The sequence below is a fragment of the Dipodomys merriami genome, unplaced genomic scaffold (assembly GCF_024711535.1).
Source record: "Dipodomys merriami isolate MVZ:Mamm:240054 unplaced genomic scaffold, mDipMer1.0.p SCAF_1, whole genome shotgun sequence".
NCBI classification, from domain to species: Eukaryota; Metazoa; Chordata; class Mammalia; order Rodentia; family Heteromyidae; genus Dipodomys; species Dipodomys merriami.
The window spans coordinates 39,380,792-39,394,973 of NW_027202270.1; the positions used below are offsets into that span (position 1 = coordinate 39,380,792).

General features: G+C 39.5%; 2 protein-coding genes across 2 annotated transcripts in view; both read left to right on the forward strand.

The window, feature by feature from the left end:
* Pde11a (phosphodiesterase 11A) overlaps positions 1–6,427 on the forward strand; it is a 352,033-nt gene extending 345,606 nt beyond the window's left edge. The window contains exon 20 of the mRNA XM_070020261.1: positions 919–6,427. Within this exon, the coding sequence (XP_069876362.1) occupies positions 919–1,074 (156 nt within the window). The 3' untranslated portion in view covers positions 1,075–6,427. The remainder of the gene's footprint in view (positions 1–918) is intronic.
* Positions 6,428–11,234: 4,807 nt separating this feature from the next.
* Positions 11,235–13,688, forward strand: LOC138825606 (intraflagellar transport protein 70A2-like). The gene has a single exon (XM_070020299.1). It carries the CDS (start codon positions 11,235–11,237, stop codon positions 13,230–13,232), a length of 1,998 nt encoding a protein of 665 aa, XP_069876400.1. The 3' UTR covers positions 13,233–13,688.
* The last annotated feature ends 494 nt before the right edge of the window (positions 13,689–14,182 follow it).

A 14,182-nucleotide genomic window follows, 5' to 3' on the forward strand; every position in this document is an offset into this window, starting at 1 on the left:
AACAAGGAAGAAAAGAAGGAAGGAAGGAAGGAAGGAAGGAAGGAAGGAAGGAAGGAAGGAAGGAAGGAAGGAAAGATTGGAAGGAAAGAAGGAAGGAAGGAAGGAGAGAGAGAGAAGAGAGGGAGGGACACAAGGCGGGGAAAGGAAGAAAGAAGAAATACTGTCAATCACCTAAAAAATTAAAAAAAAGAACTTACAAACTTTTTAAATTCATAATTTAGAAAAAATGATGAAAGAGTACAGTGAACTTTCTCTGTTGGGCCAAGTAAACTCTGTGTTCCTCTAGCTTATAAGGTATTTACCTATTTGCATTTAGTCTGTACTTGCTGAATCTATTCTAATCCCAATTCAGAGACAATATCCTGGGGCCCTCCCTGGCACCCTCATGCCTACATAGACACTGCCGTTGAAGTTGCAGAATGACTCATGTGCATTAAACTCAAATGAGCCATCATACTGCAGGGCCTCTCACTGCACTACCAAGAGTGATCTAGGTTGTAAGGTCATATTTTATTTTTAAATTATTTTGTTTACAAAAAAGTGATATGAAAGAAAATACTTAGATGGATCTGGTTCAAAGACCTTGAAGTTTGCCCTTATCTAGTGATACGCCACATTTCTTCTTCCCTCATCTCTCCCACCCTGGCTGTGAAATAGGATGGGAGCCTTTGGGCCTGCCTCTCCCCTGGTGCTGTACACAGCCTGTCTTATCTTTTCATTTCCTGCACCGGTTATGTTAATATAGCAAAATAGTGCTAAGTGCATGTTTACTTTGGATAAATAGCTCGTGTTTGCCAAAATAATCATCTTTTTCATCTCACAGTCATTTTTGCTGTTCTTATAAAGAGGAAAGGTGGAAAATATAACTGTCAATGGCTTGGGGTCCTCTCTCCCCAACAGTTTCTTGTTTTGTTTCAGGCGCTGGTAAAGGTCAATGTGAAACTGAAGCCCATGCTGGATTCAGTGGCTGCAAACCGAAGGAAGTGGGAAGAGTTACACCAAAAAAGACAGCTGGTCTCCGCTGCCTCCCCTGCGCCAGCCAGCCTCCTGGTGGCCAGGGAGGACAGACAGTAAACCCCGGTCCTCCTGTGTTTCCAGACACTGCAGCTCAAAGGCCACCTTCAGCCAAGCCACATCATCCTTTTTGTTTTAAGTTTTTGTTGTTGTTTTTAGCTTCCATAAATCTAAGGATCTCCAGGATTGCTGGGAAGCATGCTTGGGCCTGCCTTGATGCCTGGACGGGACAGAAGGACAGAGAGCCTCAGCTTTCTCTGATGAAACCATACCAGTTCTGGAAAAAGCCTGGACTGGACCCACAGACCTCAAGATCTACAGCCAGCTCCACTCATTCTGTGTGGGGAACCCAGAGCCGTCAGTGTCATTAGTGCTGCTGCTTCTTGTATACGGTTTTTTTGTTGTTGTTACAAGCCAAACACATCTGTCTTTTCAGCCTCCTCTAGAGTGTCCTTATATGCCAGACTGTCCCAGGAATCCAGATTTATATTTTGCAGAGGTATTGTTGTGTTCACCCTATAGCTTCTTAAGAGTGAGCCAAAGCTTTTAGAATCACCTACCTGAAATTTAAACTCACTATTCCTATAAATTCCAACCAGTCATCATTTTTCCCTTAAAGGACCATAGCAGAAATATAATAAATGTATTTTGGCTGGTTGTTTTTACACAAGGTTTGTAAGTATCTGATGAGATTATAGTCTATCTTTTAAGAGTTTTAAAATCCACCCTTCATTGTAGATTAAGCTTTTTTTCCCTAGGAAGAATAGGTTATTTAATTAAGTCAAAGATGAATGGACATCTATGTAAGAATGTACCAGAAATGACATATTAACATCAAGAATTATCGCCAATCCTGAGAGATATTTCACAGGACCAGCAGGGTTATGCAGTCCTCCTAGTGATGTTTTAGTATCAAATTGATCCCCAATTTTACATTTTTCCTTAAGTTTAAGAAATAATGCTTGGAAAGTGGAGAAATAAGTCCCTAGACAGAAAACACATATTCTGTAGGAAGCCAAGTTTATAACAGATAAACTAGAAAGCTGCTTTGCTGCTCATTTTGCCTGAGAGATTGAAGACATACTATGGTTTTTTCCCCAAAGAACATGTGACTAGAAGCTGGACCTCAATCCCTAGCTATGAAGCCACTGACTGGATGACCGTGGACAAGGCACTGAACTCTCAGCCTGTTTCCTCATTTGTCAAGTTGGAGAAATATTTAGAATCTCTGGTCAAATTAATCTTTTAAGGAATCCTCAAAATACGTGACATCTAAAGGCTAACTAAAGTCTTCTGTTTGAAGGGTTAAGGGACCCTGAGCCCTTCAAATCTTTATCTATTTGATTATAAATTTTGCACTCCACAAAGAAACACTGGGAAATAAGAAAATTCCTGGATGGGATAAAAACTGAGATTCATTCCAGAAAACATTGCTGTTCTTATTTTTACTGATCAGTATCAGTTATTAACTTTCCTACTGAAATCGTAAAGAAATAGAGATCAACCTCTACAAGGAACATCACTTTCTTGACACAGAGGAGACATTTGGGAAATGTATGAAAAAGACATGACAGAAATTAAGGTAGGGATGGGGCAGGCAGCTGTAGAGAAGTAGTATTGTTATAGCAAGAAAGTAAAAGAAAAATATAAACCAAGTAAAAGGAGAGAAAAGGAAGAAGAAACAAATAGGAAGACCAACACAGGAGAGATGGGAGCTGAGGCAGGTGGTTAAGAGAACTGCCAAAGGAAAAGTGAAAGTCAATCCAAACAAAGAAAAATGGCACTTCCAACCAAAAAAAAAAAAGAGGGTGCAGAATCCTATCATCAGTTGAGCAGGAAAGAGAGAGAATTGGCAGGAAGGAGGTTGACAAAGGAGAAAAAGGAGTGGGAGTCCTAAAAAATAATGTTCCTAGATACCCTTTACAGCTGTCTCTGCAGGGAAGACTGGAGACACTGGGGGAGAAAATGAGTGCAGGAAAAATTGCCTCTGCAGAGCAGGTAAGAGGAGGTTGTTCAGATTTATGGATTTTATTAAGCCAGTTTTCTGAATCACTCTGCTATAAAGGAAAATAGCTTCTGCAGGGCTGTCTCCCCTCCTTCAGGTAAGGAACAAAGGATGGGTGGAGCTAAGAACAGCCCTTGGTCTGTGAGATCATCGTGTGTCCGCTGCTCAGAAACACTGCAGGTGTTTCTGGGTATTATGCCACATCATGTTTATATCACAAATGGGAATTGAAAAATCAGTCTATGTGAGGCAGCAATGAGCTCACATCTGTTGTCCTCCCCAACAATAAATAAATAGCCTGACAAATGATGCCAGTCCATCTATGGCAAAATTTTAAAGGATGTGTTTTATGATAAAACTGGACCCAGGGTCTGTCAGAACCTGCAGGCAGCTACAAGCACTGTAGCTGTCCTGAATGTTGATGCTGCATATGGCTAAAGGGAACATAATTTATAGCACAAACCCTACAGATTCCACTAAGGTTGAGTTTTCCTCTCATTTTCTTGCCTTTTTATTGGCTTCACTGCACGGTTGCCAATAGCAACCTCCACTGGTAGCAAGGGGAGTTCAACACCATTGCAATCTGCCATACAGTGGAGCCCTGACAATGTCAACCATCAATCAAGTGACTGTTTGTAATTGCCTCCATCTATTTCTCCTGTCTTGAGATATCTTTCCTATTGGGGAGGGGGGTGGTCAAGATTTAGAAACTGCTGACTAATGCTAGGGGTCTTTTTTCACGACAACAAAGAGGTGAAAAGAGAGTGGCAGCCTCTTGGTCCAATAACCTTGAGGTTGACCTCCTGAGAGTTTGAGATATTTTTAATCCCTGTGTAAAATAATTTATAACTTCCCAAGAATGTGAGGTATGTGTGATTATCCCTACCTATTTTCCACTTTTCTATATTAGAGAAGAAGAAAATTCCCCAATCCTTGTCATTAGTGTTCACTATCAGAGGAATGCATTGGAAATGTGAGGCTTCTTGTAACTTCTACTTAACCAGTATGTTTCTTTCCTCAAGTCTCTTGGCATTTATGGTCAAAATGATTTCACCCTACTTTTTCTATGAGTTGTGGGTTTTTTTTCCAGACCTGATGTCTATTCATACTACTCAGTATGTAAATAATATATGCACAATTTACAATGCAGCCAGAAATCCTAACACATATAGACAGTTTGGCACACTGTGAAAAATGCCAACAAGCAGTAGACTAGGACTCTATCCTATCTGGCCACTGGCTAGACTTGTTGTCTTGGGACTCAACAAGTCTCAGGTTTTTATCTGTTTAATAAAAGCACTGACATTTTTTCAGTTTTCACATGAAAGGACCAAGCTCTTTGCTTTTAAAAGTTCCTTCAGACAATTTTTACTTGTATTCCCAAAAAAAACAGAAACAAACCTAAAGAGGTCATCTTCTCACTAAAGTCAAAATGTAAAGATATATAGATATATAGATATTAGATATAAAAAGTCTTGTTCTAAATGTGTCTAAACCTACTTCTAGAGATTACAAAAATATGATCCATATGCTTTTTAAATACACATATATTATTCACTCAGAATAATTTTAGATTATCTTATATCACAATATCTAATAAATAATATTCATTAACTTAGAGTAAATTTAGAAAATGAGTCAAGAAAAGTTAATTTGCCTCTGTTTTCATGGTTTCTTCAATGTGAGATACCTATACATTCAGGTATTTTATATTTGCAAATGTGTTGTGTTAATATTAAGTTTAAAACCTTTTATTAGTGAAATATTATTGTATTGATGTTATTGGAATTCAGTTGCTTTTTCATACTTTGGGATAGATTTGGTGGTATACACCTATAGTCCCTGCTACAAGGGTTGGATAAAGAGACAGGTTAAAGGTTTTTCATTTCAGGCAAAGTTAGTGTAAGACTCAACCTGAAAACAAACTAAAAGCCTAAGGACTTGTGGTGTGGTTTCTCATGGGTAGAATACCTGCCTGGCAAGTGTGAGGCCCTGAGTTCAATCCCTGGTAACACAAAAGAAGGAAGAAAGGGAGGGAGGGACCACAAAAGAAGGAAGAGAGTGAAGGAGTGAGGAAGAGAGGGAGGGAGGAATGGAGGGAGGGAAGGAAGAAAAAGAAGGAGAAGGAAGAAAAGGAAAGAAGGCAAGGAAGAAAAGGAAGGAGGGAGGGAGGGATACATCATATTTTATCCACTTTAGGTCACTGAACAGAGTCAACTCAATTTACTTTGTGGCTCAATTATTTTTAAATTATTTCTCCCACTGACTCTTACAAATTACAAAAAGACACAAAAAAGTATTCCCCAATAACACTGAGAAACAAGTTCCTTCATTCAGGATAGAAACCTAAACATATTTGGAAAAAATATTTAATATAAAGAAAAATGCTTACAGTATGTTCACAAAAAATTAAAATTAAAAAAAAGAAAAATGCTTTGGCTTGGCAAAAAAGAAAACACAAAAGGAATTCACTAAAGCAAATGAACAAAGCCTAATTTGGGGTCCTAAAATCTCTGGCAGTGCCACTAGAGTAAAGTTTCATTATGTGCTCCCACATAACATTCTGAATTGTTATTCTGCAGTGTGCTATAAAGATCTCCCCAAACTCAAATGTATCAGGAATGTGAAGGTGAAGTCTGGCCACAAGAAGACCACAATTCTATAAACTTCCTAAGTGAACAATAATGGACTAAAGCACATAGATGGCAGAAACAGAAAGGGTTAGGTCTGGAGGATTTTGTGATTAGCATTTAGACTTAGTGGAGTCTGATGTTGTACTTATATTGTGTGTATCATTGTCTTTTTCTTTGGCTACCAATTGTGTGTAATACATCTTTTATAATTTAATTTGAGTATCCTTGCATGTTTGCTAATCTCTCAGCAGTGCTAAATATAAGTTGTTTATCTGGTCATTTATCTACCCCAATGTCATTGGATGGATACACTGGTTCAAAAATAAGTTCATTTTATTAAGTAGATTAACTACTTGTTGTGTAAAATGTGTTCTTTGAAGCCATCATTTATCTGTGCTCATTTTATGTGTATAAAGTGTGTATTGCAATCTTAATTTTTATTCTGCTTTAGATCTGAATCCTGTTTAGATCATTTTAAACAAAACAGCATAATGTGGAAACAGGAGACTGGGTTTTGCTGAGTCTCATTCCCTTGAGGGGAATATTGCTTTTTCTATTTTATTTTGATGTATAATAATCTAAAGTGGATCCCCTGCTGACTTTCTTTCTAATTATTATTGGTTTACACAAAAGAAGGAATATATGTCTTCAGTTGAGTTGTTTGAAGCCATTCCCTTTGTGTAGATTTCCCAGGCTGATGTTTCCTTCAAGAACACTATATTAAACACTGCTTGGCTCTTCCAAATAAATTACGGTTTTGAAACAAACTGCTTAAGAGACCTAAAAGTCTTTGTTTTTAATAAAATGCTTAATGTTTAGCTAAAGCTCTGGAATAATTGTTATTTCTTTTGAGAAGGGCTGAAAGGAGGAAGCATACATTTACATGTTGACTGTTAGTTTAGCCCATTAAGCCTGTTGTGATCTGTGATGTTTGCCTGTGTGACAGGATACAGGGACAGTAATTTTTAAATGACAAAGGTTCTTCCAATCATTGAAGGTTTTCTGGAGGTAAGAGAGTCTGCAGCCAAAAGCTGGGTTCCTATGTCGGTTGCACAGTGTTCAAATTTGCATGGGCAATTACACTGGGGGATCGCATCAATGCAGGGCCGCCAGCCACAATGACGCTATACAATTACACAATGGCTTCGGTGCTTAAACTTTAAAATTCTTACACCATTGTGCCTGTTCTATTAGAACAAACTGCAGCAAATGATCCAAAGCCAATTCAAATGACTGCTGAGGAGGTGCCCAGGGACAGAGGGAAGAGGTGCAGTGTGGCCCACTACTGGCCAATAGGAAGAATCACCAGTGTTAGCTGTGGCAACTGCAGGCTTCTTTGTGCTATGCAGTAAGCAGTTTTAAAGTGAGGCTCACAATAAGAATCATCTAATTCACAGAAGGGCTTGTGAGGATTAATGAGGGAAATTAGGCAAAGCGGGCCTGGTACTAGAAGTACTACACGAACACAGGGATTTAGGGTAGCTCTTTGTTTGGATGGGTGGTTGGTTGTTTTAAAATTCCAGTATCCACTGTTTTGTTTTCTCTGCTACTCCCTGTTATAAACCATAATGCTATTGTGCTCTTCTTGATTAATTCACACAGTAGCATCATAAATCCAAAATATACGCTACTTGATTGAAAGCAAAGCATATTCAAGAAGGAAATCTGTTAAAATATTAATAAAAGTCAAACTGCCAATGAGAGGAGACTTCCAAATAAGGTTGTGTCTCACCATCCACACATAAACGTTACCAATGTTGATTCAGTATACCATCTTTCCAAAAGTCCTGAAAGATTGAACAGATGCTGCTAAAAGTCAGTGAGCTACATTGCAATTTGGAAAATTTATTGTTGTTTTTTTTTTCCTGTTCACAGAGGGAGATGGGGTTTGGGGTATGTATGGCAGTGTAACCGCTTTCATACTGGCCACCCCAAAGATATTGTTCTGGAATCAAAGGGAAAAAGAAGTAACAACTGGAAAATGGTTTGTGCAGAAGAACTTCCTTTTACCAAGGATGATGTTTGCTCACAGATGTGATTAGAATATTCATGAATTAACAATGTTTGCCTATAGGAGGTGTTCGCATTTTCAGTATACATAAGACAATATGATTTCCAATGAGATGCAAGAGAGAATGCTAAATACATTATACATGCAGATAGATCATAGAAGCAGATCATGTTGTATTTTGGCAAGCAGAACATAAGCATGCTCGAAAGCAAACATCATACATTTAGCTTCTATGAGTTTTGTGTAAATGAAACTCTCCAACATGGTACACATGCCTTCTTCTTATACCAAAATCCACCCTGAATCTCATACCATTTTTCTCAATCACTAATTTGTTTCTACAAATCTCTAACTCACTTCATTACAACCACTAAATACTTATCTACACTTTCTTGATATATATACTCCAAATTTTAGGATTCTATTGCAAAAAATGATTCTTTATATTTTACAGTTTTTCACCTAGATTATCACTTTTGAGAATTTCTATCTTTAATTAAAAGTTCTCTTTTTGTCTGTGTTTCTAGCAGATCAGGCGATCAAGTGACCTCAGTAGTAATCGGCAAATTAACACCAATGAAATTTATATCGCTTGTGAATTTTTTATTATTCAATAAATTTTAATATTGTGGGGGGAAAAAGTCTTCTTTTTACTCTTCACATGGGGAAGGAGGAGGAGGAGGTAGAAAAGGAGGAAGGAGGAGGAAGGGGAGGGAGCGGGAGAGGAGGAGGAAGAGGAGGTGGAGGATGAAGAATCTATTCCCCAACTACCTATCAGACTAAATAAAAGTGAGTCTCTCACAGCACAGTAATGTTCATGCCCGTTTCACAGTGTGATTGGTGCACTCATAAATGACCCTGCCCTCCAGCTGGCTAAGCTGATTTTTCTGCTTTTTTCAAGCCAAGCCTCTGGAGCAGCATCCCATGAAATAAGGAAGATAGACAGTCACTTTCTTGCCCACATTTCCTGCCATGCTCACAGAATGGTGCCAACACAAAGAGGAGAACCTGAACTGATTTCCTACAGGGATCAAAGAAAATTGGAAATAGTAGATAGTCCTTTTATTGTGCATGTTTTAAAGTCATTTGGAATTAAATGTTTCCATGGTATAAATACAACTCTACAGAGACACAAAAGATATGAAGTATTATTTTTTGTTTTGTTATCTTACCTTAATATCATCTTACTAAAAAGAACAGTCCATACACAAGTATTTAAAACTGCTGAGTTTACATTTCCAACCAACAATTGTCAGGCAGAGAGCATAGTCATAAAGAAGAAGACATTAGCACCAGTCAGAGCCCTCCACCAACCCTCTGTTGAGTTAAAGCCCTAAAAGAGTAGGTGCACTAAGAGATAAAGTTGTAAGAAGCCTCAGAGTAGGACTGAGTTGAATTCAGCTGCCTTATGTCAAGATTTTGGATGAGCCAAAGTCTCTTTCAATCTTCTGAAATGGGTAGAGTTGTTCCTTTCTTGATATTGACATATTGAGATGCTCCTTATCTGGCTCCACCCAGGAATACAAAACTGCCAGTTCTCAGCAATAGGAAGCCTGAATATGCCACCAACTATTGCCTCTTTACTGAAGTTTCCTCCTTCCAATACTAAGTGATTAGTAGTATCCCCAATACTCACTTTCTAACATCTGCTTGAATCTGGAATTGACACATGGAACTTCAAAGTCTATGGTCCACACCAAGTAATCCTAAAGAGGAAAAGAAAACCCACAAAAATTCCCATCATACCAAAAACTAGGCCCAATGTACAGGAGATACATGTATTGAATTATTAACTATTCAACTCTTTCCTTTGGAACTTAGCTGTTTTATATCATGTTTCATCCTCTACCTACCAGTAGTTGGGAAAATTACATAAACTTTTAAACCTTCCTAGCCCACACAATTTTCATCAGTAATATGCAGATTGGAGGATGGCTACTAAAATCGCAAATAAATGGACTATAATAGAGTGGATATGCTATGGCTGGTGCTGCCTGTGCAATTAATAAGAAAATAGGTATGGGAAGCAATACTATCTAAAAGACAGTTGAAAGGGTTGCATGAAAGTCTTTATATTATATTATGCTTTTATTTTGATCACATTTATCTTAGGTATTAACACAATGAAAAAGATAGAAGATATTAGCTTCTTATTGTGAGGTAAAGTTAAAGGACAAAAGTTTTGGATATAGTCAAGTTTGAATGCAGGGTCAGTAATACATATTTAGTAATATGTTTATAAAAAGGAGGATAGGAAAATGCTTAGAACTGATCTAAAACTGATCCTCTTCTAATACTTGTTAGGAGTCACAGCATATTTTTCTTCTTACCAGTCAACCTCTGGAAATAACCACAATTAAGAACTGCTAGTAACAGAACTACTCTCTCACAAAATTGTTGGATGTAGCAACCTGCTGGTGTTGGAAAACAGACATACAACAAAGGAGATCTCCTCAAGGCAATTTCCTTCTGCACAGAAGGGTGCCTAGCCACTCTACTCACAGTCAAGCAGGCACATACAGGTCAGTGGTCACCTAGGATTTATCCTAATACAAGGGGTGGTGCTGCCCCTTCTCCCTATTAGGAGTCAGGCTCACATTCTATTTGCCATTGGCTAGCAGGTGAAGTTGGGGTGGAGTGGATCAAGGAAGCTAGAAAGCTAGAAAGTAAGTACTCTGTGAAAGTTAGAAAGTACTCTGGGGGGAGTACTCATTCCTTTCACCTTAACAGTGGCAAAGGATCACAGTTTGCTAAGAAAGGTGCAGCTCATATTTACAGTTTGAGGAAGTTGGAAATATCAATGAAAAGTCCCTTACCACAAAAAAGCAAACAATTCCAAGAAATTTAGGTACAAAATGGTGGTTGCGCATAAGATGGAGACATTCTAGTTTGCCAGAAAAGACTTTCTCTCACAAAATGTACTTTCATGTGACCATAATAGATAATTCTAGGGAGATTTTGAGGATATAAATCATGTTTTTCACCCAGATCCTATCACTGAAACAGTGTGAAACAATACCATTGGTATAAACCTAGAATGTATAAGCCTCAATGAACTCAATGATCATTTGTGCAGACCCTGCCTCTAACACTACATGGGTCTAGGAGCATGTCATTTACTGTCGATGACCACAGTTTAACAACAAGGGAGAGTCTAAACGTCGCTCTGCTATCTGCAAAACACAAAAAATACATACACACACACACACACACACGGAAGAGAGACACATAACACACCCCCAGGGCTGTCTTTCCAGCAAAGACGATGCTTCTAGCATTCATGCCTCAGCATGAATGGCTGCTATGTCCCAACGGGCCGTGTGAACTAAAAGGTACATATGAAAACATGGTTTCAGCATATGAACAGTCCAGAGGATTTGCTTCTCTCTCTCACCCCTGTCACTACACAATCAGGGGTTTTCTGACAGACAGCAAGAAAGAGAAACTCAGGCCAAGGATTCCTTTTCTTTCCTAGCGCATTATTAATTCTCCAGAGTAACATCAGTACATACTTCCATTTCCGGTTGCCTTGTTGCCTTGGAAACAAGGACGCACAGCAAAACTGGCCAGTATGGCCCTACAAAATGGCGCTCAGGTCCCCAAAAGGGAGTTCACGGCGGTGGTGTACAGGCTCATCCGCGACGCCCGCTACACCGAGGCCGTGCAGCTGCTGGGCGCAGAGCTGCAGCGCAGCCCCAAGAGCCGCGCCGGCCTCTCCCTGCTCGGCTACTGCTACTACCGCCTGCAGGAGTTCGCCCTGGCCGCCGAGTGCTATGAGCAGCTCGGCCAGCTCTACCCCGACATCGAGCAGTACCGCCTGTACCAGGCCCAGGCCCTGTACAAGGCCTGCCTCTACCCAGAGGCCACCCGCGTCGCCTTCCTCCTCCTCGACAACCCAGCCTACCACAACCGGGTCCTGCGCCTGCAGGCTGCTATCAAGTACAGTGAGGGAGACCTGCCAGGGGCCAGGAGCCTGGTGGAGCAGCTGCTGGGTGGCGAGGCTGGAGAGGAGGGAGGGGGCGAGAATGACACTGATGGCCAGGTCAACCTGGGCTGTTTGCTCTACAAGGAGGGACACTATGAAGCTGCCTGTTCCAAGTTCTTTGCCGCCCTGCAGGCCTCAGGCTACCAGCCTGATGTGTCCTACAATCTAGCTCTGGCATGTTACAGCAACAGACACTATGGCCCTGCCCTTAAACACATTGCCAACATTATTGAGCGTGGTATTCGCCAGCACCCAGAGCTGGGTGTGGGCATGACCACTGAGGGCATCGATGTTCGCAGTGTGGGCAACACCTCTGTCCTCCACCAGACTGCTCTGGTGGAAGCCTTCAACCTCAAGGCAGCCATAGAATACCAGCTGAAAAGCTTTGATGCTGCTCAAGAAGCCCTCACTGACATGCCCCCTAGGGCAGAAGAGGAATTGGACCCTGTGACCTTGCACAACCAGGCACTCATGAACATGGACACCAGGCCTACAGAGGGCTTTGAAAAGCTACAGTTTTTGCTGCAACAGAATCCCTTTCCCCCAGAGACCTTTGGCAACCTCTTACTGCTCTACTGTAAGTATGAGTATTTTGATCTGGCAGCAGATGTCCTGGCAGAGAATGCACATCTGACTTATAAATTCCTCACACCCTATCTCTATGACTTCTTGGATGCAATGATTACTTGCCAGACAGCTCCTGAAGAGGCTTTCATCAAGCTTGATGGGCTAGCAGGGATGCTGACTGAGCAGCTCCAGAGACTCACCAAACAGGTACAAGAAGCAAGACACAATAAAGATGAAAACCTTGTCAAAAAAGCATTGAATGAATATGATGATGCCCTTGAGAAGTACATTCCTGTGTTGATGGCCCAGGCAAAAATCTACTGGAACCTTGAAAATTATTCAATGGTGGAGAAGATCTTCTGCAATTCTGTGGAATTCTGTAATGACCATGATGTATGGAAGTTGAATGTGGCTCATATTCTTTTCATGCAGGAAGACAAATACAAAGAAGCCATTGGTTTCTATGAGCCCATAGTCAAGAAGCATTATGATAACATCCTGAACGTCAGTGCTGTTGTGTTAGCCAACCTCTGTGTTTCCTACATAATGACTAGTCAAAATGAAGAAGCTGAGGAGTTGATGAGGAAGATTGAAAAGGAAGAAGAGCACCTGTCCTATGATGACCCAGACAAGAAAATCTACCATCTCTGCATTGTGAATTTGGTGATAGGAACACTTTATTGTGCCAAAGGAAATTATAACTTTGGCATTTCTCGAATTATCAGGAGCTTGGAACCTTACAACAAAAAACTGGGAACTGATACTTGGTATTATGCCAAAAGATGCTTCTTCTCCCTATTAGAAAACATGTCCAAGCACATGATAGTGCTTTGTGACAATGTTATTGAAGAATGTGTCCAGTTTCTAGAGCATTGTGAAGTTTTTGGCAGAAACATACCTGCTGTTATAGAACAACCTCTGGAGGAAGATAGAATATATACTGGAAAGAATACAGTCACATATGAGTCTAGACAGTTAAAAGCTTTGATTTATGAGATCACAGGATGGAATATGTAGCAATGACAAGGATTTTTTTATCATAAAAGTCTATCCCATCTTTGTAAAGTATTGTTTTATGACACCACACTTTTCACATTTTGAACTTTGTACACTTCAAAATTATTTTTTAAATAAGTGGAAGGAATTTTTCTTCAAACTTCACAAAATGAAATACAATAAAATAAACTTGAACCCTAAAATGAATTATGTAGTATATCTGGGCTTACATAATCATTTCAGGAAATTATATGTTCTACTCCAACAACTTAGCTTCATAATTATATTAATTTGTATTTCACAAATTGTATGTAGTTGTTGGATATTTCAGCAAGGTTTTTCAATACGGATACAATGCTTTTATCTAGCAAAAACTGCTGCTGTTCATAGTCTTTCTTCAAATGGATAAGATTCAGTGGAAAATTTTGCACCCAAGTAATAGCATGGTTTGTATGGTATGGAGAAAATAATAAAATGAATAAAATTTTCTCTGATTTACTTTAGTTTTTATAGTAAGTAGACTTTATGAACACAAACAGAATTATGATCTTACTGATAGCTGTCATTAATAACCAAGGAAGGTTTGGAAGGTCAATTTTCTTAATTTCTGTACTGATGCTGTAAATTAGGAAAGAGATATTAGTGATGGAGTTTCTTGTAGTTTTTTGGAAAAGGAAAGAATATCCTCCCTACTATTCATGACATAATCCAATTCTGCTCCTACTCAAACCACAAGTAAAATGTTCAATCAGTATTCTGAAACCATATCAATATTTTGTGTTTCACTTTAACCAATTTCATGTTTATAACCTTCCCAATCATTATTTTTTTGGGGGGGGAGCAAGTTGGTTCCCCCTGTGAACTGTTGTGTGATTGTCAATTCCAACATATCTGGCTTAGGCAAGAACATGGATTGGCTTGGTTTGTGCTTATGTTAGAAGATCTTTACTTTCAAAGACAACTTTGGGAAG